The sequence below is a fragment of the Macaca thibetana genome, chromosome 1 (genome assembly GCF_024542745.1).
Source record: "Macaca thibetana thibetana isolate TM-01 chromosome 1, ASM2454274v1, whole genome shotgun sequence".
Taxonomy (NCBI): domain Eukaryota; kingdom Metazoa; phylum Chordata; class Mammalia; order Primates; family Cercopithecidae; genus Macaca; species Macaca thibetana.
Window position 1 is genome coordinate 150691394 of NC_065578.1, and position 27855 is coordinate 150719248.

General features: G+C 45.7%; 1 protein-coding gene across 1 annotated transcript; it reads right to left on the reverse strand.

Annotated features, from left to right (window-relative positions):
• Positions 1 to 2886: 2886 nt before the first annotated feature.
• NENF (neudesin neurotrophic factor) lies at positions 2887 to 14385 on the reverse strand. Its single transcript, XM_050780863.1, has 4 exons — positions 14054 to 14385; positions 6697 to 6757; positions 4544 to 4647; positions 2887 to 3195 (listed from the first exon to the last, which is right to left on the reverse strand). Exons 1-4 carry the CDS (start codon positions 14228 to 14230, stop codon positions 3019 to 3021), a joined length of 519 nt encoding a protein of 172 aa, XP_050636820.1. The 5' UTR covers positions 14231 to 14385; the 3' UTR covers positions 2887 to 3018.
• Between the last annotated feature and the right edge of the window lie 13470 nt (positions 14386 to 27855).

The following is a 27855-nucleotide window of genomic DNA, read 5'->3' on the forward strand; positions in this document are numbered from 1 at the left end:
AAGTAGCTGGGACCACAGGCACCCACCACCACACCCGGCTAATTTTTTATATTTTTAGTAGAGACGGGGTTTCACCATGTTAGCCAGGATGGTCTCGATCTCCTAACCTCGTGATCTGCCCGCCTCGGCCTCCCAAAGTGCTGGGATTACAGGTGTGAGCCACCGCGCCCGGCCTAATTTTGCATTTTTTAGTAGAGACAGGGTTTCGCCATGTTGGCCAGACTGGTCTCGAACTCCTGACCTCAGGTGATCCACCTGTCTTGGCCTCCCAAAGTGCTGGGATTACAGGTGTGAGCCACTGCGCCTGGCCCTTAGCAGTCTTATTTCAATAGTCTGAAATACAGAAACGGGCTCCACGCAGCAAAACCTTGTTTCCTTTTCTCCTGTTACATGGCATGGGGACTGGCCCCCAGTCATCTGCAAGGGGGAAGGCTCTGTGCCCCAGGCCCCAGGAGCTCAGAGAGGGAAGGGTACTGATCAGCATTCTGGGTTCAAGGAAACACGTTTCCTCTGAGAGGTCAGGGAGGGGCTATATCTCAGCAGAAGGAATTTAAATGTAGAGAACTTCACAAATTACACCAATATCAACAACACTCCAATGCACCGAACACCTACTGCAGACAAGGCATTGGGCTTCCTGTTGGAGATGCTGAATTGGAACTTGTCGGAACTGGCTAAGAACCCAGCCCCCTGCGCTCTCCCAACGTCCTCCCTCCTTCTTCATCCCAGGGTGGCACGTGGTCGCCCTGGAGCCCCCCAGCTGGGAGGAGGCTTTGACTCTGCTGCTGGTGCCGGTCAGTCCTCGGGTTTGCCCAGGACAGAGTGGTTTTGTTTTCCGGGATGCAGGACTTTCAGTGCTAAAACCAGGAAAGTCCCAGGCAAATCAGAAAGTTTGGTCACTGTAGGAGAGTGTGCTGGGCCTGCAAGATGCCCCTGTTTGAAGGAGACAGGCTCACAAACAGGCAATCACAGCAAAGCAGGTGAGTCTAGGCTAAGGGGATCACACAGGAGGGGGAGGGCTGCCTGGTACACATGCACCTAGGCTGAGTCTTAAAAGGAGGATATGAGCCTTCAGAGAAAAGAAACCATTATAGACATAGGAGCAGGAGGTGCATGAGGCAGAGACTTCAGGCCTCCCAGGATCTGTGCGAGACTTTCTTTAGGCCCTGCAGACCTCAATGATGCAGATTCTAAGGCTGATCTGTGCCCCCTCCCCTGGGGTTGCACCCACCCTTTCTGGAGCCCACACAGGCTGTCGATTTCTTACACACGGTCCTGGCTGGCTGGCAGCCTTTGATGTGCACTCAGGGAACTGGGCAGGGTTATCCTGGGAGAGGTGGTGAGCCTGAGACCATGAGGGAAAACTGCCTTCATGGGGGCAGAGTTCGGGAGTGGAGCAAACGGTGGTGTTGGAAAATTCCCAGAGCCTGAATTTGGAGACCTTGACCCACTGCAGAAATCCGTGTCTAAGGAGTGGAATTCTACCCACCCTCCCGCCCCCACATTACATGGTGATGTAGGGAGTGGTGGGCACGTAAGTAAAAGAAGTCATCTCTCAACTGTTCCCAAGGACTTGTACACTATTTATTTGTACATCCTGTTTTGGGGCCAAATGTCCTGATACAAACAACTTTGGCTTCTAGAATTCTAGGCCAAAAAGTCCTATCTGATAAGATCCAGGCACGTTACTCTTGGATGACCATCAAGCTCCCACCTTCTTGAGTGCGACCCAGAGGTTTACCATTGGACTCCCCAGCCCTGAAACACATTAAAGGTCAAACCTTGTCCTCAAAGTCTCTTGAGTTCTCCTTGTGATGACTGATAAGGCAATAAGGTGGTGTCTCAAAGTGTGCCTGGGCCCGTTTGTATCACAACTTCCTGAGCGGCTCACTACAAGCACTATTCCAGGCCATGTTCTAGAAATACTGAATCATAAGCGCTGGGGGTGGGGCCCAGGAATCAACATTTTGAACAATCACCTTAACAGATTATTCTGCTTAATGTGAAAATTCTCTCTTGGGGGCAGTTGCTATTTATTTTAATAAAATACAAGTTTTATGTCAAGGAAATTCATCTCCACTGTAAAATGTCCAGGATCCATCTAACACAGCATTTCTCAGCCTCAGTATGAATGAAATTTCGAACCAGATAATGCTTTGTCAGGTGCATTACAGAATGTTGACCAGCATCCCTGGCCTTGAGATGCCAGCAGCATCCTGCAGTCATGACAACCAAAAATTTAAAAAAAAAAAAAATGTTGCCAGACATCACCCAATGTCCCCAGAGGGAAAAATCCACCCCCTCTAACTAAAGGGGCTTCCTCCTAAAATCTGACGTCAGTCCAGCGTAAGGAATATGCCTCTCCATTCTTGGAATGACCTCCGCCAGGCTCCGCCCACACTGACACCGGTCCTCCTCACCAGTCTCCAGCTGCACATGCGCTGAAGCCAGTTCCCATCCTCACTCCAGCCGGGTTTCCTGCCTCCCTTCCCATTGCCCACCCTCCCACCTCACCACTCTCCTTTCCTGCCCCATTGCCAAAATGCCCCACCATCCAGCCCCGTAGGACTATGGAAGAACAACACAGCCCACCCACTTACGTGGGGTGCTGACGGGGCTCCAAGGAAATGGCCTCTGGGGAAGAATTCTCCTTTTGTAAAAATGGAGAATGTTTATTTTTGTTTTGATTATAAAGTGAACATGGTCACAGCTGAAAATTTGGCAAGTACAGAAAAGTATAAAGGTCGCTCAAAATCCCACTGCCCAGCCAGCTGACACTGATGTCTAGGAGGTGTCCCACTTTGGCTCTTATTGGCTCCTGGTGTACGGACAGGGGTCCCCAGGTAGACAGAACCTCTGACCAAGGACAAAAGGAGGCATTTATTCTTCCAGGGTAAGCATCTGTTTTATTCAGATCTGTGTGGCTCAGGGGCTCCAGGCAGCCCGTTTTGCAGGAGATTCAGCACCTAGTGTCTTCCTGACTCATTCTTCCAAGAACCTGCTCCTGCAGGTGGAACATCAGAACTCGTCCTTGATGTCAAAATGGGGCTGGTCTTCAGGCTTGAAGTCCAGGTTAGGGCTGCCATCCTCATTGAGAATTCTCCGGGCTGTGTAGCCAACGATGGGGTATTTGGCTTTGTACACTTTGGTGAAGACCTCATCCAGGGCCTCCAGTTCCTTGGCCGTGAGACCCGTCTTGGGGAGAAAAGCACAAGAAACACAGGAGATGGGGTAAGGGGATGGTGTTTGGCACTGGCCTTTCTCCATCCCTGCCTTGCCCACATCCCTAATGCAAGAGAAAAGGTATCTCAACAAACCAAATAATGGACAAATGGCTTAAGAGACATTGCTGTGTGGGGCAGGTGGGAGGGTATAACATACGGGGAGCAATGCTTCATCACACTTTGCAGTTTGACTGATGCAAGGATGAAAGACTCCAAAGAGCACCATGACCATGCTGGGGTGGGGCAGGGCGTGCCCTGCTGCATCTGCATCCCCTTCCTTCCCCGACTTAATTCTCCCTCTCTCTACACTCCTCCCATTATACATTTGGCACCTTCCCCTTTCTTAAGTTCTTCATTCATTTTTGTAATATTGTTACATTCATTTTGTTATAAGTTTGGCTCATCTCAATTTATCTCAATGTCAGTTTGATGTTGAGCACTGTTGGGGGAAATTCCAGCCTTACTGTTGGGATTATTTAGACCTTGAATAGGTTTTAAAAAAATTTTTTTTTTTTTTCTTTGAGATGAAGTCTCACTCTGTTGCCCAGCCTGGAGCACAGTGGCACGATCTCAACTCACTGCAACCTCCGCCTCCTGGATTCGAGCAATTTTCCTGCCTCAGCCTCCCAAGTAGCTGGGATTACAGGCATGCACCACCACACTCAGCTAATTTTTGTATTTTTAGTAGAGATGGGGTTTCTCCATGTTGGCCTAGCTGGTCTCAAACTCCTGACCTCAGGTGATCCACCCACCTTGGCCTTCCAAAGTGCTAGGATTACAGGCATGATCCATCACTCCCGGTCTAAAAAATGTTTTAATGCTATCTTCTCCTTCACAGAAATATAAGCATAGAGGGAGACCTTTCTTCCCAGTCTAGATCATCCACAAATCTACCAAGCATGGCCTGGGGAATGGGTCTCAGAGACTAATAGCAAGACTGTAAGGGGCTGAGGGGACGGGGTGGCAGGTACAGATCATAAGGAGCATTAGGTTGCCAAAGCAGGTTGGGGCCAAATTGTGATGATCACTGAGTTGGATCACAAGTTCGTAAGAGTTTGGACTTAACTCTAGGCAACAGACAGCCACGGAAGGTTTCTGAGTCAAGGTGACACGGCAGGATAATCTATTTCAAGAAAATGCCTAGCCACCACACCAAGCGGACCACAGGGGTAAATAAGCCAGTTAGGAAGCCTTGCTCCTGCCCAGAGGTAAAAAAAAAAAAAAAAAAAAAAAGAAAGAAAGAAATAAAAAAAGAAAAAGAGAAAAAGGCATGGACAAGGAGGTAGAGCATTTTAACAAAGGCTTATAATCTGGCTCACAGTGTCATGGGTGAGGTCTGCAGGATCCAAGGACATCTTGGCTACCCCTCTAGTGGAGTCCTTCCCGGTCAAGGCATTGTAAGGGGCTCCTCGTCCATAAAACTCTGTAGTGGGGAGGAAGGAAGAGACGTGAGTGTGGGTTTACATGCAGAGTAACCTGGAGCCTGCACGTGGGGGGCTCCCAAGGCCCCTACCCAATCCTAAAAAAGGCTCCAAGCTCACAGAGAGGCCAAACAATGGCGACATAAAGTCCAGTAAGCCACCCCAGCCATCAGGTTGGATTCCATTCATTCTAAATGTGAAATAAGTCACACATGCAGGCTGAGCAGGGATTTTCAGAAAATACAAAATGAGAATAGTCCCCCTAAAACTTTTTTTTTTTTTTTTTTTTTGACAGGGCCTCACTCTTGTCCAGGCTGGAGTACAGTGGCACGATCTTGGCTCACTGCAATCTCCACCTCCCAGGTTCAAGCGATTCTCCCACCTCAGCCTCCAGAGTAGCTGGGACTACAGGCATGCACCGCCATGCCCAGCTAATTTGTGTATTTTTTGAAGAGATGGGGTTTCATCATGTTGCCCAGGCTAGTCTTGAACTCCTGAGCTCACATGATCCACCCACCTTGGTCTCCCAAAGCGCTGGGATTACAAGCATGAGCCACTGTGCCCAGCCCCACTCTCGCTCTTTTTTTTTTTTTAACCTAAGTGTTAATACTGAGAAAATAGTCTCTTAAAAATATAAGAGACGCAGGCTGGGTGTGGTGACTCACGACTGTAATCCCAGCACTCTGAGAAGCCAAGATGGGCGGATCATTTGAGGTCAGGAGTTCAAAACCAGCCTGGCCAACATGGTGAAACCCCAGCTCTACTAAAAATACAAAAAATTAGCTGGGCATGGTGCTATACACCTGTAATCCCAATAACTCGGGAGGCTGAGGCAGGAGAACTGCTCAAACCTGGCAGGTGGAGGAGGTCGCATCACTGCACTCTAACCTGGGCAACAGAGCGAGACTCTGTCTCCAAAAAAAAAATTAAAGATGCAAACAAGAAAAATGTTCCTTCTTCTTAAATGTTTGTGGAAGCCAAATCTATTTCCATTCAGCAGTGTTTGTTATCAAATAATAGATGAACCAATATAAAACTACCTCCAAGATATCATTAGTAGTTACACTAAATGGCACTAAAATGTTCTGTAATGTACTATAATGCCAACTCTTTACTAAAGAACACTTCTCGGCCGGGCGCGGTGGCTCACGCCTGTAATCCCAGCACTTTGGGAGGCCGAGACGGGCGGATCATGAGGTCAGGAGATCGAGACCATCCTGGCTAACACGGTGAAACCCTGTCTCTACTAAAAAATACAAAAAACTAGCCAGGCGAGGTGGTGGGCGCCTGTAGTCCCAGCTACTCGGGAGGCTGAGGCAGGAGAATGGCGTGAACCCGGGAGGTGGAGCTTGCAGTGAGCTGAGATCCGGCCACTGCACTCCAGCCTGGGCGACAGAGCGAGACTCCGTCTCAAAAAAAAAAAAAAAAAAAAACATTAAAGAACACTTCTCTCATTGCTTCAACTAGGGTAAATCATCAAGTTTGAATTTAATTCTACAGGCAATGGAAAGCCATGGAAGGCTTTTGAGTAATATCATCATCAGAGGAAAAAACCCCTACTGAAGTAAAACACTGACAAAGATTAACTCAATCTGCTCATTTAACATGGAAGGAAGGCCAGGTGTGGTGGCTCACGCCTGTAATACTAGCACTTTGGGAGGCCAAAGCGGGTGGATCACAAGGTCAGGAGTTCAAGACCAGCCTCGCCAAGATGGTGAAACCCCATCTCTACTAAAAATATTAAAAAATTAGCCGGGGGGTGGTGGTGAGTGCCTGTAATCCCAACTACTCAGAAGGCTGAGGCAGAGAATTGTTTGAACCCGAGAGGCGGAGTTTGCAGTGAGCCAAGATCGTGCCACCACACTCCAGCCTGGGTGACAGAGTGAAACTCCGTCTCAAAATTAAATTAAATTAAATTAAAACTAAAAAAAATAAAATGGAATGAAACAGACTTACCTAATGTTCCCTCCCTTTCCTCACACCTCCAAGTGCTGCTCACTCTGGCTTCTGTGCTCCCTGGAAATGAAGATTCAAAATGCCACACCACTTACCCTTTCCGGAGGTGACATCAAACACCACTCCCTTCACTGCCAAGTAGATGGGCTGATCTTCCTAGAAAGCAGGGGAGAAGCTGTGAATAGGAGGGGAAGAGCTGGCTCTTCCAGTGCAACTTAGTTAAATCTTCTCCCATCACAAGCTGAGCAAAGAGCAGTGGGTCAAGTCCCAATGGCCTTCTGTTAAGCCTGGTCCTTGGTGAGCTTGCCACCTGCCTGGGCAGCGTCATGCCCATGCACAGAAATTTGGAAAAGTCATAAAGTCTCATGACAAGAATGTGGCAATCCTCTCCTTTATAAAGAAAATCAGGGGCCGGGTACAGTGACTCCCACCTGTAATCCCAGCACTGTGGGAGACCAAGGCGGACGGATCACCTGAGGTCAGGAGTTCAAGACCACCCTGGCCAATATGGCGAAACCGTACCTCTACTAAAAATACAAAAATTAGCCGGCCATGGTGGTGCATGCCTGTAATCCCAGCTGCTCGGGAGTCTGAGGCTGGAGAATCACTTGAACCCTGGAGCCAGAGGTCGTAGTGAACCAAGATCATGCCACTGCACTCTAGCCTGGGCGACACAGTGAGACTCCATCTCAAAAAAAAAGAAAATCAGGAACTGAAGCAACTTCATGGAGATGAAAATTCAAAAGAATAGTAAATGATGAATTACTTATCAGTCCAAATTTCCTTTCCTCTTCATCAATAGTCATACATTGATGTAACTGATACGAGCGATCTATTTTATATTTTGCTTCTTATAGGTAACATTCCTTTATATAAACATTCCCACCAAAATGACTGTCCCTTAACCAGCTCCATGGGGCCCCATCTTTTTTCTTTTGAGACGGAGTTTCGCTCTTATTGCCCAGGCTGGAGTGCAATGGCGCGATGTCAGCTCACTGCAACCTCCGCCTTCAGGGTTCAAGAGATTCTCCTCACTCAGTCTCTTGAGTAGCTGGGATTACAGGTACCTGCCACCACACCCAGCTAATTTTTGTATTTTTAGTAGAGACAGGGTTTCACCATGTTGGCCAGGCTGGTCTCGAACTCCTGACCTCAGGTGATCCACCCACCTCGGCCTCCCAAAGTGCTGGGATTACAGGCATGAGCCACTGCACCCAGCAATCTCCTCTTTTTTTTTAACAATAAAATCTTTATCTCCTCCTTAAACTACTTACTTGAAGGTGTAAGTGCTAAGAGGAAGTCATATTAAAGGGGAAGAAAAGAATGTTTAGTGTTTTTGAGGCCGCAGAGTGACATAGATACCTCACACACATGCCACACAGAGGAATGGTCTTATCAGTAAACAGAGCATGCTGTGGTGGTGAGTTCTGACCCGGTATAGATGGACATCCAAGGATAGCAGAGTCCCCAGGGACAGACTCTCAGGCCCAGGAAATGGCAACTGAGAAGGTGGAGGGTGGGTGGAAGGCTTGGGAGTATAAATGCAGACGCAGGAATAGAAGTGACACAGAGACAGCCAGGCACAGTGGCTCCCAGCACTTTGGGAGGCTGAAGTGGGCAGATCACTTGAGGTTAGGAGTTGGAGACCAGCCTGGCCAACATGGTGAAAACCTGTCTCTACTAAAAATACAAAAATTAGCCGGGTGTGGTGGTGGGTGCCTATAATCCCAGCTACTGGGGAGGCAGAATTGCTTGAACCCAGGAGGAGGAGGTTGCAGTGAGCCAAGATCACATTACTGCACTCCAGCCTTGATGACAGAGCAAGACTCTGTCTCCAAAAAAACAACACACACACACACACACACAAAACAAAATAAAATCAGCCACTGCACTGTAGTCTGGGTGACAGAGTGAGACTTTGTCTCAAAAACTAAACATAACTAAAATAAAATAATCTTGTGAGGCAGGTATTACTATACCCATTTTATAGGTGAAGAAACTGAGGCTTAGAGTTTACATAACCTGTCAAAGGTTTCTCTGCTGGTAAATAAAAAGTCAGGAGACTCATACCTGTCTGATTCTAAGCCTTTGCCCTTCCTAGGGCAATTCTTCCTTATTGAAAACTTGAATGCCAATCTCTGGCCTGCAATTTGTAGACAGTGAAACCCTGCTATCATAACAGGTGTGTGACAAGGCAAAAGCTACCGGTGAACATGTGCAAGCGATATCTCTACCTATCGGGGCAATTTTGACAAGAGTTGAAGAAAACAAGGTCCAAAGAAAGGCACTTCGGAACACACTACCTTTTTTTGCCTATTTTCATTTTTGTTCAACACACTCACTCTGTAACCTGTTATCTACAGGAGAGGTCCTCAAAATCACTTCCTCTATACAACCCTTACTAGAATTACTGGGAGAATGGAGTTTTAAAGAAGCACCAAGGAGATGCTGTCCAGATTTTTTTTCTTTTTTAAAATAGAGACAAGGTCTCACTATGTTGCCCAGGCTGGTCTCCGACTCCTGGGCTTCAGTGATCTTCCCAGCTCGGCCTCCCAAACTGCTGGAGGTGTGAACCACCACACCCCGCCCAGATTTGTAGCAAGCATTCGAAGAGAATATATACCAAAGATTTTTCTATTCCCATATGTGAATGATTTAGGGAGCCATGCTATGGGATCACTCTGAGGCCCTACGATGCCTAAAAGGAAAGAACTGGCTCTTGGTGTGGTAGATCCAGAAGACAGTGTGGTTTGTGAAAGACACCAGCAGCCAGGACACCCATGCTTCACGGATTTCCCATCTGAAGCTGCCACTGGAGAACCACACAAGCCCCTGCATGGGTGTCTGAGCTCTCTCACCTTGAACCACACAGCAGGATGTGTGACTGATAGAGGCAGGTCTGCCTTGGCTCTCATCCAAGAAAGAAGGTTTTATATACAGTAGAAACAAGTCACTCATTGCTAGATGTTTCAGAAAGACTTGTTACGCAGTCTTGTTATACAATCCACAATCCCACAGCAGAAACTCTTGGGATCAGATATGTTTTCAATATGAGAATTTGTCAGATTTTAGAAAGGTGTTATGGGGAACATACCAAATATGACGCAATACCTCTAGGGAGGTACAAGGCAACACCCATAATCAAACATGTTAGTATTTCTCCAGTGAAACATGAACATTCACACTAAATGGGATAAAGACTAACGTAGACTCGTAGCAGCTCCAACAAGGTTCTGTCATCAAGTGATTTTAGATCAAGTTGGGTTTTGCTGTCAAATGACTTGTGAAAAACAAAAATGTCTAGGTTTCAGAACTTACTAGATTTCTGTAGTGCATGAAAGGACTGCGGACCTGTTATAATGACTCTTGCTTGTATCTTTAAAAAGATAATAAAACTAATAGTAGCTAACATTTATTAAGGCTTACAGTGCTGAGCCCTATTCCAGGCCTATGCTAAGCCTGTGCACACCACCATCTCATTTAATGCGGCACTCACAAAACACCTGCTTAGAGGAGGAACTCTTTTTTTTTCTTTTGGTAGAGGTGAGGTCTCGCTATGTTGCCCAGGCTGGTCTCAAACTCCTGGCCTCAAGCAATCCTCCTGCCTCGACCTCCCTAAGTAAGTGCTGGGATTACAGGTGTGAGTCACCGCTTAGGAACTCTTATTATAACCATTGTGATTATTTATTTTATGTGTCAATTTGCATAGGTTACTGTACCCAGTTATTCAATCAAATACTCACCTAGATATTGCTGTGCGGGTATTTAGAAGTGTTTAACATCTACAATCAATTGGCTTTATATAAGGAGATTATCCAAGATGATCTGGGTGGTCCTAATCTCATAGTTGAAAGACCTTAACAAGGCTGGGTGCAGTGGCTCACCCCTGTAATCCCAGCACTTTGGGAGGCTGAGGTGGGTGGATCACAAGGTCAGTTCAAGACCAGCCTGGCCAAGATGGTGAAACCCTGTCTCTATTAAAAATACCAAAAAGTAGCCGGGCGTGGTGGTGGGCGCCTGTAATCCCAGCTACTCGGGACGCTGAGGCAGAGAAATGCCTGAACATGGGAGGTGGAGGTTGCAGTGAGCTGAGATTGCACCACTGCACTCCAGCCTGGGAGAAAGAGCAAGATTCTGTCTCAAAAAAAAAAAAAAAAAACACAAAGACCTGTGGGCTACAGCATCTGCTCCTGCCTGAGGGCTTCCAGCCTGCCCCTTCTGATAGCCTACCCTATATATTTCCAACTTGCCCAGCGAGCCCCCGCGATCGTGTAAACCAATCCTTATTGATAAACCATTTCTCTATCTATATATAGTTGACCCTTGAACAACACAGGGTTTGAACTGCATGGGTCCACTTATATGTGGATTTTCTTCCACCTCTGCCACCCCTGAGATAGCAACACCAACCACTCCTCTTCCTTCTCAGGATGCAGACCTTTATAATGATCCACTTTCACTTAATAGTAAATATATTTTCTCTTCTTTATGATTTTCCTAAGAACATTTTCTTTTCTCTAGCTTACATTACTGTAAGAATACAGTATATAATACATATACAAAATATGTGATAATCAACTCTATTCTTGGGTCTTGTGGTCAACAGTAGGCTATTAGTAGTTAAGTTTTGAGCCAGGCATGGAGGCTCACCCCTGTATTCCCAGCACTTTGGGAAACTCAGGTGGAAGAGTTGCTTGAGCCCAGTAGTTCGACACCAGCCTGGGCAACACAGGAAGACCCCATCTCCACAGAAAATTAAAAAGATAGCCGGGTGTGGTGGTGCATACCTGTAATGCCAGTAACTGGGGAGGCTGAGGTAGGAGGACTGCTTGAGCCCAGGAGGAGGCTGTAGTGAGCTGTGTTCCTGCCACTGCACTCCAAGCTTAGCAACAGAGTGAGACCCTGTCTCAAAAAAAAAAAAAAAAAAAAAAAAAAAAAAAAAAAAAAGAAGAAGAAAAAAGAAAAAAAATTGTAGCTTTGGGGGTAGTCAAAAGTTATACATGGCTGGGTGCACACCTGTAATACTAGCTACTTGGGAGGCTGTAACAGGAGGATCGCTTGGGCCAAGAGTGCCAGGCTGTAGTGCACCATGACTGTGCCTGTGAAAAGCCACTCACTCCAGTCTGGGCAACATAGCAAGACCCTGCCTCCAAAAGAAAAAGTTATATGCAGATTTTTGACTGCATGGGTGTCGGTACCCCAAACTCCTGTATTGCTCACGGATCATCTGTATAGATATAGATATCCAAATGGTTCTGTTCCCTAGTGAAACCTTGACTAATGCAAGTATCTTACAGATGAACAAAGTAGAGACTCAGAGAGGTTTAGTAATTTGCCCCAAATCACACAGCAGAACAGGAACCCAAAACCAGGTATGATCCAATGTATTATACAAATTGTGACACTTCTGAGTCAAAGGGGGTGTTATTAATAATTATCCCTGGATAACAGGCATAGACTAGAACAATCTAGGTCAAACAACAGCTCAGCATAGCTTGAACCCACTGCACTCAACTGCCTCTCTCATCCCACACTCCCCTCCTCTCTCTGGCTCCTTCCTTCCACCTACAGAGATCCTCAGGCTCCACTCCCAAAACAATTGTTTCCTAACCCTGTTTTCATCTCAAGGTCCTCTCTCTGTTTCCCTCAGTTAAATTTCAATCTATAACATCAACATCAAAAAACCAAGGGTCTTTTCTCAGTCCTCATCTTGCAGTTCTGGCACTCTTGCTGGAACCTCAGTGGTGAACTCTCTCTTTCCTTAGATTTTGTGCCAGCGGTCCCAAAGATCATCAGGTCAGTTGGAGAGTCCCTAGAAGGAAGATTCCAAGAACTCAGCATATAGTTCTACTCACAGCTGGCAAGGAAAAACACAGAGGTAGAATCTAGGGGAATCTATGTGTAGGTTTCCTATGCTCTCTCCCTCCCATGAGGAAAAGCACTCTTCCCCCAGCAACAAAACTTGACAACGTGTGCCATTCTTCTGACAGAACATTCTTCTGCTAGAGATGCCCATTAGACTCAGCACAAGAGGTTTTCAATGGGGGCTGGTCACATAGGGCACACTCTGCCTAGCATATACAGTGTTCAATACTAACCTCACCATCTGTATATACAGCCTAGGCAAGTGAGCCCACTCTTATTGGGTGAGAAATCTAGACACCAGACAAGTCCCACCCTTGCAAGCAGGATTTTCTAAGGAGAGCAGGCCTGTCACGTTAACTCTTTTCTGCACAGATGCCTGGACTCTGAACCATCTGGTTCCCTCTACTAATGGCAAAAAGGCATCCCTTAACATCCTCACATCCCAGCCATGTCTCCCTCCCTCGGTGTCCTCACTGACTCATGGTTCTAAACGGCCTCTTCACAAATGACGCCCAAACTGGCGTCACTGCCTAAGGGCCAGGTTTCTGACACCCCCTTGCAATCCCAGTCCATATAAGGCCAATTAACTCAGGAATTAGGGAGACCAGGCCAGAGGGTTTTGAAAAACATCAGGCCCCTTCCAGCTCTACCACTACCAGGTGGCAGGCCTCAGTTTTCTTATGTGTAAAAGCAGGAGATGGGTTCCTGCCAGCTCTGAAATGCTATGGTACTATGACCTCACCCCAATGCCGTTCCCCCGCTCGGCATTTAATATCAGCACCCCAGTGGTCCTTGTCATGAGCAGCATCTTGCTGCCACACGACACAGCCATCGCACCAGTCCCAACCAACCCAGGTGGACAGGTGGTTGTGAGTTTTCTGGACGCCTCTAGACTATTGATTGACGTGTGTGGGTGTCTGTGTGTGTGGGTCTCTATTGACTTGTGTGGGTGTGTGTGTGGGGGGGGGGGGTCTCTAACCTGCAGTTCACCCTCTACGCTCGCTTTCAGCTTTGGGTGAGCCCCAGGGGCACAGGCATAAAAGTGGGTTTGAGGAGTCCGATGCAGAGGAGGCCTGGGATACAGGAGCAGGAAAAGGAAGTGCAGGCAAAGACTGGCTTATCCCAGGACCTGTCCCAATTCCTACCTAACCCAGGGAGCAGACTTTGCTTCCCTCCCTCCGTCCCCCGCCACTCCCCACTATGCATGGGCACAGTAAGCACCTCAGCTGATGCTAATATGAAAACCAGAAAGTTCTGAAGTCTGTACGCAGATCATCAACGAAAAGGCGGCTAGAGGGGGAATCTCCCGGGGACCGAGGGGGAAGCTCAGGGTGGGGTATGCGGGCAAAGCGGGGCGCTCCGACCGTTGAGGACTCGCCCTCAACCCTCGGCCATCCGTCGGGGCCTAGATATAGGAGGCCCCGCCGGCCCGGGCAGAGCGCGGAGCCGGGTCTCCGGAAGGGGGCGCCCGCCGCGGGCCGCGCGTCCCCCAGGCTTCCTGGGCCGCGGGCGCCTCCTGGGTCCCAGCTCGGCTCACCGCAGACCGGACGCGATCCCGGGTCTCTCGGCCGGTGCCGCCCCGCCTACCTCCTCCCCGCCATAGCGGGCCAGCTCCTCCTCGGTAAAAAGACGCACTGGGGGCCCCCGCTCGGCAGGGCGCGGAGTCTGCCCAGCCCGGGCTGTGGGCAGCCCCAGGGCCAGCGCTAGGACCAGGGCCAGCGCTGCCAGCGGCCGCAGCCGCCGCCCCGGCGCGGGGCCCGCCATGGTGAGCGCGCAGCGCTTGGCAAGGCCAGCCAGGGCAGCGGGGTCTCAGCACGCCCGCCCCGCGGCCGGGAGTCCCAGCACGCCAGCCCAGCTGCCCGGAGTCCCGCCCCGCGCCCAGAGCCGGCCAGAGGGCGGGGAACCGATAGCCCCCGCCCTCCGCGCGCCTCCTGCGCCTCGGGGTGGGGCTGGCAGGGCTATTCGGGCGGCGCAGCTGGAAAGCTGGGAACTAGGATTGTAATCCTGAACTCCTAAATCCAAACTGCAGACTGGAAGTTACCAAAAAATGTCACAGTGGTTCCTTGATCAGATACAAAGATGACAGAGCCCGACATACCAGGACCTGGAAAGGTGTATTTCTAAAATAAGACCCCTGCTTTTATTTTTGGCTGACTTTTTTTCTTCCTAGTTGTGTTTAAGTTTCTGGTTCCCAAGAAGATTTTTGCAAAGGGTAGGGTGCTGTCACCGATATGCCCTGAAATAATAATAGCTAACATTTGTGCCAAACTTTGCTCATTACTTTATGCAACAAATATTTTTTGAGTACCTGCATGTACCAGGTCACTGGGGACTCATCACTGAAGAAGACAGATCCATGCCCACTTGGAGCTTACATTGTGTGGGCAGATAGACAATAAGATTCTAAGTATTATGTTAGATGGTGGTGAATACTAGGGAGAAAAAGCAGGGCAAAGAGATAGGGAGCACTGGGATGGCCATTTTATTTTATTTTATTGTTATGTATTTATTTATTTTTGAGACGGAGTCTGTCACCTAGGCTGGAGTGCAGTGGCACCATCTCGACTCACTGCAACCTCCACCTCCCGGGTTCAAGTGATTCTCCTGCGTCAGCCTCCAGAGTAGTTGGGATTACAGGCACCCACCACCATGCCCAGCTAATTTTTTTTTTTTTTTTAATTTTTAGTCAAGATAGGGTTTCACTATATGCTGGCCAGGCTGGTCTTGAACTCCTGACCTCAAGTGAACCATCCACCTCATCTTCCCAAAGTGCTGGGATTACAGGCTTGAGCAACGGTGCCCAGTTATGGGATGGTCATTTTAAATAGGCAGGTTAGGGAAGTCCTCACTGAGAACATGGTATTTGCCTAAAAATCTACAGGAGAGGAAGGAGGCGGTCTAGAGGGAAGAGCACTTTGGTCAAAGTAACAGGCTCATAAATGCGGAGGAATGAGGATACCCGGCTTGCTGGAGGATCAAGGGAAGGTAAGAGGGATAGATGAAGTCAGGAAGGAAGTGGGTAAGGGAGTCAGGGTGGATCTTGGAGGCCTCACAGGTTATTTTCCAGACTGGCTTTTACTCTGAGTAAATGGAATAGAGGAATTAACAGAAAAGGGGTCTCATTCCAGACCCAAGAGCAGGTTCTTAGATGTCCGCGGCAAAGAATCAGGGCAAGTTGCAGAGTATAATAGTTAAAGTAGTTTATTAGAAACTATTCCATTTCTAAGCCGGGCGTGGTGGCTCACGCCTGTAATCCCAGCACTTTGGGAGGCTGAGGCGGGCGGATCACAAGGTCAGGAGATCGAGACCTTCCTGGCTAACACGGTGAAACCTCGTCTCTACTAAAAATACAAAAAATTAGCCGGGTGTGGTGGCGGGCACCTGTGGTCCCAGCTACTCGGGAGACTGAGGCAGGAGAATGGCGTGGGCCCGGGAGGCAGAGCTTGCAGTGAGCCAAGATCGCGCCACTGCACTCCAGCCTGGGCGACAGAGCGAGACTCCGTCTCAAAAAAAAGAAACTATTCCATTTCTAATAATAGTACTACTCTATTTCTGAGTAGTATACTTGCTTGCAAGTAGTAGTAAGCAAGTATTGCTTATATAGGAGCACCTCTGCCTTCAATGTAATGCTTGCTTTTATAGGGCTACAACTAGTGTACTTTATTACAAAGGCCTATGATCAGCTTGTGACAGACTATTAGTATTGTTATTCTCTTGTGTAACTATTGATTTCAGGGAAAATTTATGGGTGTACTGTTATCTTTAGAGTGAAACTCTTTTTTTTTTTTTTTTTTTTTTTTTTGAGACGGAGTCTGGCTCTGTCACCCAGGCTGGAGTGCAGTGGTGCGATCTCTGCTCTCTGCAAACTCCACTGCCTCCCGGGTTCACGCCATTCTCCTGCCTCAGCCTCCCTAGAAGCTGGGACTACAGGTGCCCGCCACCACGCCTGGCTAATTGTTTTGTATTTTTAGTAGAGATGGGGTTTCACCATATTTGCCAGGATGGTCTCCATCTCCCAACCTCGTGATCCGCCTGCCTTGGCCTCCCACAGTGCTGGGATTACAGACATGAGCCACAGCGCCTGGCTCTTTTAAACTAAGAATACCTTTTTTCCATTATCTCATTTCCTCAACCATAAACATCTTGTGAAGAGTGCCTATCTTCCTGGGAAAGTCACCCAGCAGATTTGGCTTTATCTGACCTTTATTCAAGATGGAGTCACTCTGGTTAGGACACTTCTGACATAATTCCGTCCTCCTTTCTACAAGTAGACCCTTAATCCTAAGGGGTGTAGGGGGACAGAAATCCATCTTTAGTAACTTCTTCAAGCTGAACAGAAGTGATGATATTCCTGCCTAACCATTAGGATCCCTTTGCCTAAAGTAGAGAGCTAGCCAGTCAGAGAGCATCTGTATAGTGAGGACCAATCCTACATAATTCTAAGTCCTGGAAAAAGGTGAAATCTAGAAAATTAATGTGTTGAATTTAAAGAAGCATTGAGTAAGCATAACTTTTATTCCTACATAAAAAGTACAATGCAATATATTCCACAGCACAAAACAGAATGGATAGAATTATCCCAAGCATGCTAAACAAAAAAGTTTTCGAAGGACTAGGCAGCTGTTAGAACCAAGCTGATATGGGGTCAACTGACAGCATGTCAATGGCAGAGATATGGGTGTCAAAGTCTTTTGTGGCCTGAGTAATATTATGTGAATAGTCTGGAATATATACATAACATTCTGTTTTGATTATAGTACAAGTTCCCCCTTTGAGCTGCTGTTAACATGTCCAGAGCCATAGGTTCATAAGGCTGTCTGTCTAATTTGAGATGTTTCTTCAGTCCAGAGGGTAAGGGCATGGGGTATATTATTGAAAACTGCAGCTGTGTTTAGCTACGGCTTTGACTTGAAGCTCCGTGTCAATTGTGGCTGCCTGTGGGGAGAAGATAGTGTCAGACCTCTGAGCCGAAGCTCAGCCATTGTAACCCCTGTGACCTGCACATATATGTCCAGATGGCCTTCAGGAGCCGAGAAGTCTGGAGTAGCCAAAAAAACACAAAAGAACTTAAACAGCCAGCTCCTGCCTTAACTGATTGACCAATCTTATGACATTCCACTGTTGGGAGCAAGCCCCTCAAAATCTGCCCATAAACTGGCCCCAAAACTGGCCATAAACAAAATCGCTGCAGCACTATGACATGTCCATAATGGCCCTAATGCCCAAGTTGGAAGGTTGTGGGTTTACGGGAATGAGGGCAAGGAACAACTGGCCCGCCCAGGGTGGAAAACTGCTTAAAGGCATTCTTAAGCCACAAACAATAGCATGAGCGATGTGTGTCTTAAGGGCGTGTTCCTACTGCAGTTAACTAGCCCAACCTATTCATTTAATTCGGCCCATCCCTTCGTTTCCCATAAGGGATACTTTTAGTTAATTTAATATCTATAGAAACAATGCTAATGACTGGTTTGCTGTTAATAAATATGTGGGTAAATCTCTGTTCAGGGCTCTCAACTCTGAAGGCTGTGAGACCCCTGATTTTCCACTTCACACCTCTATATTTCTGTGTGTGTGTCTTTAATTCCTCTAGCGCCGCTGGGTTAGGGTCTCCCCAACCGAGCTGGTCTCGGCAAGTGGCGCCCAACGTGGGACCTCAAATCCAGGCCAAAGGGTCACCGGAGTAACGGTTGGAACGGAAAACTAGCTGGAGGACACCCAAGTACTCTTAAAGTAATCCCCGTGGTGAGTAAGAAGGGGAGCTCAGAAGCATCAGGGTAACAGTGGGACAGGTTTGTGTTCTGGTTCGTTTCACCTTTGAACTTTTTAACACTGATAATGAAGAGGAACAAGAGTATAGCAAAGTAGCAGAAGAGATTACAGAGCATGTTTATTTGCCAGCTGAAGCTAAAGTGGCAAAGGAAGGAGAGGTTCATCCCTACCCTTCTGCACCCCCTCATTATTATTTTGAAGAAAATGACCCCCCAGATCTTTTTTTCCCAGAGGACACAGGGCAAAAAGTAGTTGCCCTAGTGACTGTTTGAGCAGCACCTTGAGCAACTGCTCTTAGTTCTATTCAGGCAGCAATTCAGCAAGCTAGACGAGACGGTGATTTAGAGGCCTGGCAGTTCCCTATTAGAATACACCCCCCAGATCAAGAGGGAAATATTATAGCTACATTTGAGCCTTTTCCTTTTAAATTACTCAAAGAATTAAAACAAGCAATAAATCAGTATGAACCAGGTTCTCCTTTCATCATGGGACTGTTAAAGAATGTTACTGTTTCCAGTCAGATGATTCCTACCGACTGGGATGCTCTTACTCGAGCTTGTCTAACTCCTGCTCAGTTCTTACAGTTTAAAACTTGGTGGGCAGATGAAGCTTCCATTCAGGCTGCTTGCAATGCCCAGGACCAACCTCAAATTAATATAACTGCAGACCATCTTTTGGGAGTTGGTGGCTGGGCTGGTTTAGATGCACAACTGGTCATGCAGGATGATGCCATAGAACAGCTTAGGGGGCTGTGCATTAGAGCTTGGGAAAAAATCACTTCAGGTGGAGAACAATACCCTTCCTTTAGTGCTATAAAACAGGGACCCAGAGAACCATATGTTGATTTTATAGCTCGGTTACAGGAGTCTCTTAAAAAGATGATTGCAGATTCAGCTGCTCAGGATATAGTGTTGCAGTTATTAGCTTTCGACAATGCTAATCCCGATTGCCAGGCTGCTCTGCAACCTATTAGAGGGAAAGCACATTTAGTTGATTATATCAAGGCCTGTGATGGTATTGGAGGTAATCTGCATAAAGCTACTTTGTTGGCACAGGCAATGGCAGGACTGACAGTGGATAAAGGAAATACTCCATTTCCTGGAGCTTGTTTTAACTGTGGGAAGCATGGTCATACTAAAAAAGAACGTAGAAAAAAATTAGCAAGTCAGGCCACCAGATAGGGGAAAAAAGAAAACTGTTGAGCCTGAGATATGTCCAAAATGTAAAAAAGGAAAACTCTGGGCTAGTCAGTGTCACTCTAAGTTTGATAAAGATGGGAACCCGATTTTGGGAAACGCCATGAGGGGCCTGTCCCAGCCCTGTTCTAAACCAGGGCATTTCCAGCTAAGGCCATTCCCTCACCCCTGAACAACGTCTGTCCTCTGCCACAGCCTGTAGTGCCACAGTAGATTTATGCTGCACAAAAGCTGTGAGCCTTCTGCCTGGGGAACCCCCGCAAAAGGTCCCAATAGGAGTCTGTGGACCCTTGCCAGCAGGGACAATAGGATTACTTTTAGGAAGGTCTAGTGTAAGTTGAAAAGGCTTACAAATACATACAGGAGTCATTGATTCAGATTACAATGGGGAAATTCAAATTGTTATATCTACTTCTGTTCCCTGGAAAGCAGAGCCAGGAGAGCACATAGCATAGCTCCTGATTGTGCCATATGTGGGAATGGGAAAAAGTGAAATTAAATGAACAGGAGGATTTGGAAGCACAAATAAACAAGGCAAAGCAGCTTATTGGGTAAATCAAATTACGGATACACATCCTACCTGTGAAATAACTATTCAAGAAAAGAAATTTTGAGGTTTGGTAGATATGGGAGCAGACATTTCAATAATTTCTCTGCAGCACTGGCCGTTCACATGGCCAATTCAATCCACTCAATTTAACATAGTTGGAGTTGCTAAAGCCACTGAAATATATCAAAGTAGTTACATTTTGCATTGTGAGGGGCCTGATGGACAACCTGGGACTATTCAACCAATTATAACTTCTGTACCTATACATTTATGAGGAAGAGATTTGTTACAACAATGGGGAGCACAAGTTCTAATTCCAGAACAATTATATAGCCCTCAAAATCAACATAGAATGCATGAAATGGGGTGTGTCCCAAGGACTAGAAAAAAGTTTGCAAGGTTTGAAAGAACCGCTTCAAGCGGAAAAACAAAGTTCCCACCAAAGATTAGGAAATAATTTTTAATGGCAGCCACTGTTAAGCCTCCAGAACCTATGCCTTTAAAATGGTTAACAGATAAGCCAATTTGGATAGAACAATGGCCGCTAAGTAAAGAAAAACTGGAGGCTTTAGAGAAATTAGTTGCTGAACAATTAGAAAATGGGCACATAGCTCCAACATTTTCTCCTTGGAATTCTCCAGTTTTTGTAATTAAGAAAAAAATCAGGTAAATGCAGAATGTTAACTGACTTAAGAGCCATCTATTCAGTTATACAACCTATGGGAGCATTACAGTGAGGATTGCCTTCTCCTACTATAATTCCAAAAAAATGGCCTTTAATTGTCATGGATTTAAAGGACTGTTTCTTTACTATCCCTTTAGCTGAGCAAGACTGTGAACGGTTTGCATTTACAATTCCTGCTGTAAACAACCTGCAGCTGCTAAGCATTATCATTGGAAAGTGTTGCCACAGGGCATGTCAAACAGCCCAACAATTTGCCAGAGGTTTGTAGGGCAAGCAGTTGAACCTACTCGTAAAACATTTTCACAGTGTTACATTATTCACTATATGGATGATATACTTCGTGCTGCCCCCACTCGAGAAATATTATTCCAATGTTATGATCACTTGCAAAATTTGACTTCTCGTGCTGGTTTAATTATAGCTCCTGTCAAAATTCAGACTACTACTCCCTACTCCTACTTGGGGACCTTAGTAAATGACACTACCACCATGCCACAGAAAGTAGCCATATGTAGGGATAAATTAAAAACATTAAATGATTTTCAAAAATTACTGTGGGATATTAATTGGATATGACCTGCTCTAGGCATTCTTACCTATGCCATGAGTAACCTGTTTTCTACCCTTAGAGGAAATCCTAGTCTCACTAGCCCACGGCAATTAACAAAAGAGGCTGAGGCAGAGTTACAACTGATTGAAAAGCAAGTCCATAAAGCTCAGATAAATAGAATAGGTCCAGAGAAGACTCTAGATTTGCTAACTTTTTCAACTCAGCGTTCACCTACTGGTGTTATTGTCCAAGAAAAGGGCTTAGTAGAGTGTCTTTTTCTTCCACATATTACTTCACAGACTCTAACTCCTTATTTAGATCAAATCGCTACTATGATAGGGATTGGGAGAACTTGGATTGTTAAATTACATGAACATGATCCCGGAAAAATTATTGTCCCTCTCATGAAAGCACAAATACAGCGAGCATTTATAAATAGTCTTACTTGGCAAACCCATTTAGCTGACTTTGTGGGTATTCTCGATAGTGGTTTTCCTAAAACGAAGCTGTTTCAGTTTTTGAAATTAACTAATTGTATTCTCCCTAAAATAACTAAATTTAAACCAATTGAAGGTGTTGAGAATGTTTTTACAGATAGGTCTAGTAATGGTAAAGCTTCTTATTTTGGCTCAAAAAGTAAAACTTTCCAGACATCCTATACTTCAGCTCAAAAAGCAGAGCTTGTAGCAGTGATTGAGGTATTGACTGCTTTTTATATGCCTATTAATGTGATTTCTGATTCTTCATACGTGGTTCATTCCACACAGTTAATTGAAAATGCTCAGTTGTGATTTCATACAGAAGAACAATTGATGACAAAAACAAAAAAGGAGGAGAAATAGGGATTATAGGACAGCCCATACACAATTGAATCTAGCATTATTTGGTGAAAAGATCCAATAACGAAAAGGCCCAATAATAAAAAAAGTTAAGAAATAGGTAAAATAATAACTTGGGGTAGAGGTTTTGCTTGTATTTCTCCAGGCCAAAATCGACAGCCGATTTGGATACTATCCAGACACCTAAAACCTTATCATGAGCCAGATGCCGAGGAAGAGACTCTGGGAGCATCCCGAGGACCCCCCAGTTGCAGCCATGTTGAGACTAACGCTGAGGAGGACCCCCAACTGTCACGAGCAGCATGCGTCGAATACAGCCACCTACCTGGGACAGATCAAGAAGCTGTCACAGATGGCAGAAGAAAACCTAAGGAAAGCCAGACAACCAGTCACAATGACCTTGAGCATTCCTTCAATAAGGGCTGATAATAATGCCTGAATGCAATCACTCTGACACAGTTACACATGCTTTCTGATCTCAGTATTTACCATAATAAATCTGCTCCTATAATTGAGGCATACTGCCCTTAAAAATCTGTTTTGTAAACAGGATTGGACCCAGTTGGAAAAAATGAACATACTTGTTTAGGAAGATTGCATCGCAGAACAGGCAGACTTGTTGCAAAATGATTCCTATGGAATCATTATTAATTTGTCCCATAAGGGGATGTTTAGCTTGAATTGCACCTCTCAGTCTGCATGCCACGGTCACACTATGTTCAGATGATCTGAACAAAATGGTCAGATGGTAGAAATGATAAGAAGTACAGCAAAAGTTCCTATTATCTGGAACCATGGCGATATAGTGGTACCTCAACTTCAAATGATATGGCCCGCTCTAGGAGCTTCACATAAGGATTTGTGGAAACTATTAAATGCTCTTAGTAAGATCAAAATTTGGGAAAGAATAAAAAAGCATCTAGAAGGACACTCTACAAACTTGTTTTTGGATATAGCAAAATTAAAAGAACAAATATTTAAAGCATCCCAGGCACACCTGACCTTAATGCCAGGAACTGGAGTGCTTAAAGGAGCTGCAGACAAATTAGCAGCTAGTAACCTGTTAAAATGGATAAAAACACTTGGAAGCGCTGTGATTTCCATGATGATGGTGCTTTTAATCTGTGTTGTTTGTCTTTGTATAATCTGCAGATGCAGATAAAGTAGCTCACCATGACAAAGCTGCCCTTGCTTTTATCTCGTTGCAAATCAAAGAAGGGAGACATGTTGGGAACAAGCCCCCCAAAACCCGGCCATAAACTGGCCCCAAAACTGGCCATAAACAAAATATCTGCAGCACTATGACATGTCCATAATGGCTCTAACGCCCAAGCTGGAAGGTTGTGTGTTTACAGGAATGAGGGCAAGGAACACCTGGCACACCCAGGGTGGAAAACTGCTTAAAGGCATTCTTTTTTTTTTTTTTTTTTTTTTTTGAGATGGAGTCTCGCTCTGTCACCCAGGCTGGAGTGCAGCGGCCGGATCTCAGCTCAGTGCAAGCTCCGCCTCCCGGGTCTACGCCATTCTCCGGCCTCAACCTCCCGAGTAGCTGGGACTACAGGCGCCCGCCACCTCGCCCGGCTAGTTTTTTGTATTTCTTAATAGAGACGGGGTTTCACCATGTTAGCCAGGATGGTCTCGATCTCCTGACCTTGTGATCTGCCCGTCTCGGCCTCCCAAAGTGCTGGGATTACAGGCTTGAGCCAAAGCCACAAACAATAGCATGAGCAATGTGTGTCTTAAGGGCATGTTCCTGCTGCAGTTAAGTAGCCCAACCTATTTATTTAATTCGGCCCATCCCTTTGTTTCCCATAAGGGATACTTTTAGTTAATTTAATATCTATAGAAACAATGCTAATGACTGGTTTGCTGTTAATAAATATGTGGGTAAATCTGTGTTCAGGGCTCTCAGCTCTGAAGGCTGTGAGACCCCTGATTTTCCACTTCACACCTCTATATTTCTGTGTGTGTGTCTTTAATTCCTCTAGCGCCGCTGGGGCGAGCTCAGCATTGCACCATTATGACTTGTTCCTGCCCTGCCCCAACTGATCAATCGACCTTGTGACATTCTTCTTCTGGACAATGAATCTTATGATCTCCCCACCATGCACCTTGTGACCCCCTCCTCTGCTAACAATAGATAACCACCTCTAACTGTAACATTCCACTGCCTACCTCAGTCCTATAAAGCTGCCCCTCTCCTATATCCCTTCGCTGACTCTCTTTTCGAACTCAGCCCACTTGTACCCGAGTGAATAAACAGCCTTGTTGCTCACACAAAGCCTGTTTAGGTGGTCTTCTATACGGACACACATGACAGATAGCCAATGGGTAAAACAACCAAGAAGTCTGCTTTTGTCACTTATGATTAGCTCTTACAGTTTCCCAGTTAAATGGGAGAGATTATAATCTAGTGAGGATACATCCTGGGAGATGAGGATGACCCTATGTACATCTTCCAGTCCAATTATAAGGCATGTATGGTCAGCCATGTGACCCACATGCCCATAACCAACCCCAAGGAGAATTATAAGCACCTAGCCATAAAGACTCATCTTGCCATCCCATCCACATTTGGCTAGTTACAAGAAGTGTGCAATTATAGTGTTGGGGTAGTAACCATTCCATATTACAGGTTTCAGTGTGGTGATCACTGCTATTGTCTTTCAAAGCATAGGGGCACTCTGCCTAATACCTGAACTTATACAGCTGTCATTCATTCATCATGTACAGTATAACCTAAAGTCAGAGTGGAGTTTAATTTTCTGATCAAACTAAAAAGAGGCTTCTTTGTTTCACGGTGGGAAGGGAAAGGGCTGGGCCCTGTTTTTCAGTAGAAGGGAAAAAGGGTTGTCCATTTACCCCAATCATAATAATTTCCCCATATGCTCATAGTGGCTGGCAGGATGTGCCAGGGCAGCCTGAGGTGGAGGAGGCATTAATTCTGTGCATACCCAGCAATCAGTTTTGTTGTGTAGGGAGGCTAAAGTTTGTGCCCATTTGGCAAAGAGATTGCTTCTTAGCTGGTTCCAATACGTGTGCAGAATTAAGATGTTAATCCACATCTTTAAGTTACTCATCCTTCTTGTTTCTCCTGAGCAGGCACCAGAGATCAGTGGTTGGTACACAGGAATAAGTGAGATCAGTCTCTTATGTTCCGGCAGCCTGTGGGACTTCATAAGAAATGGGTTTAATTCAAGATAAATGAACCCAGCTGCTTATTCCTTGAAGTTTAATTGCAGTTGGGGTACTTTGTACAAGTACTTTGGGGAAAGTTGATCTAATGGAGACCCTTCCTTCCAAGTTTTTAATAGAACCCAGTTTCCTGGCTGAATTATAACATGATCTTCTTTCTTAGTTGGGGGAGGAAGTCTCTGATTTCCATATTCAAGAGCTTTTTGCAACTGACCTAAGTTAATAACATAGTCTGTAATTTGAAAGTATCTATATCGACTGGGTGCAGTGGCTCATGCCTGTAATCCCAGCACTTTGGGAGGCCGAAGGGGGCAGATCATGAGGTCAGCAGTTCAAGACCAGCGTGGCCAACATGGTGAAACCCCATCTCTACTAAAAATACAAAAATTAGCCAGTCATGGTGGTGGACCCCTGTAATCCCAGCTATTCCAGAGGTGAGGCAGGAGAATCGCTTGAACCCGGGAGGCAGAGGTTGCAGTGAGCCGAGACTGCGCCATTGCACTCCAGCCTGGGCGACAGAGTAAGACTCCATCTCAAAAAAAAAAAAAAAAAAAAAAAAAGTATCTATATCTACTAGGAAATCTGCAGTTAAGAAAGGACTTCCATACATTTTTTCGAAAGAGCTGAGCTACAAGTTTCCCTTAGGGGCAGCCAAAACTAGCAACAAGGTCACGGGCAATAGAGACAAATAGGTTTCTGATGTTTCCTGGCATAACTTGGCAAGAGTTCTCTTTGAAGTTTGATTGGCCCTTTCTACTTTTCCTGCAAACTGTGGCTTCCATGCTGAATAAAGGTGATACTGAATTCCTAGAGCCAATGATATATTTTGGGTTCTTGTTGCTGTGAAAAATGGGCCATTGTCACTCTATAAGCTTTTAGGCAGCCCAAACCTAGGGATTATTTCCTTTAATAAAAATTTAGAAATGTCAGTTGCCTTTTCAGACCAAGTAGGAAAACCTTCAATCCAACAAGTAAAGGTATCAATGAATACTAATAAATATTTGAATCCTTCCCATGGGGGTATTTGAGTGTAGTCTATTTGCCAGTCTTCACCTTGGTGTGTTCCCCTGTGCTGAACAGGCTTTGCTAAAGGAGGAGGTAAAGGTTGATTATTTGGGTTATTTTGGACGCATAGTTCACAGGCCCAAGTCCCTTGTTTTACTGTTTTAAGAAGGTCTTTTCCTATAAAAAGACAAGACATCAATTGAAATAGGGAATCTCTTCCCAAATGAGTAGAGTCATGCACATGTTTAACCACTTTGCATTGATCAGTCTTTGTACATACAGCATGTCATTTTCATTAATTAGCCATCTGGAAGGGTTTCAAGTTAATCCATGGGTTTTAGCTCATTCCTGTTCTCCTTTAGTATACTCTGGCTTTATCATCACCAGGGCAGGGGGTACCGACATGCCCACAAAGTTGATTGGCTCCCTTAATGCAGCTGCCTTGGGTATAGCACCTGCAAAAGAATTTCCTTTTATTATAGTGGAGTCTCCTTTCTGATGCTCTCTGCAGTGACTCACAGCAACTTCCTTTGACAGCAGGACAGCATCTAGTAGATTTAAAATTTCCAAGTGGTATTTTTATATGGGAACCCTTAGCAGCAGTTAGGAATCTCCGTTCCTTCCAAATGATAACATGAGCGTGAAGACCAGAAAGGCATACTTGCAGTCAGTGTAAATGTTCATTCTTAAATCATTTCCCAATTGAAGGGCTATGGTAGGAGCCACTAACTGCTTCTTTTTTTTTTTTTAGAGATGGGTCTCACTCTGTCACCCAGGCTGGAGTACAATGGTGCAATCTTGGCTCACTGCAACCTCCGTCTCCTGGGTTCAAATGATTCTCCTCCTCAACCTCCCGAGTAGCTGGGATTACAGGTGCCCACCACCATGCCAAGCTAATTTTTGTATCTTTAGTAGAGACTGGGTTTCATTATGTTGGCCAGGCTGGTTTCAAACTCCTGACCTCAGGTGATTCACTGACCTCGGCCTCCCAAAGTGCTAGGATTACAGGTGTGAGCCACCGCACCCAGCCAATTAACTCCTTTTTGAGCTGAGCTGGAAGCTGTTAGAGCCTGGGCTTTGTTTACCTCATGCTGACTGGCAACAACCTACCTGGCTCTTCAGTTTCCCTGATACATAAAACTGCTCCCATTTGTAAACCATTCTATTTCAGGATTACCTAGTGGCTCATCTTTTAAGTCTGCCCAGCTGGAATAAATTTGCTCCATAACTTGCATGCAAGAATGATCTAGAGGGTCCATAGCCTCAGGCAGATAAGTAGCCAGGTTTAAGGTTTGGCATCCTTTAAGAGTAATAACAGGAGTGTCTAAACAATAAAGCCTGATACTTTAATAAGCATATCTTGGTTATCTATAGGTATCCTTTGGCTTCTAGAACCTCTTATACTTGGTGTGGTGTCAAAACTTCCAGATCTTGCCATAAAGTTAGCTTCATCTACCAGAAAAGCAGTTGCTGTAACTGCTCTGAGACATCTGGGCCATCCTGAAGCCACATGGTATAATTGCTTAGAAAAGTATGCCACCATTTAAGGGATATCTCCTAGTTTCTGGACAAGAATGCATAGGGTTGTTGATTGTTTTTC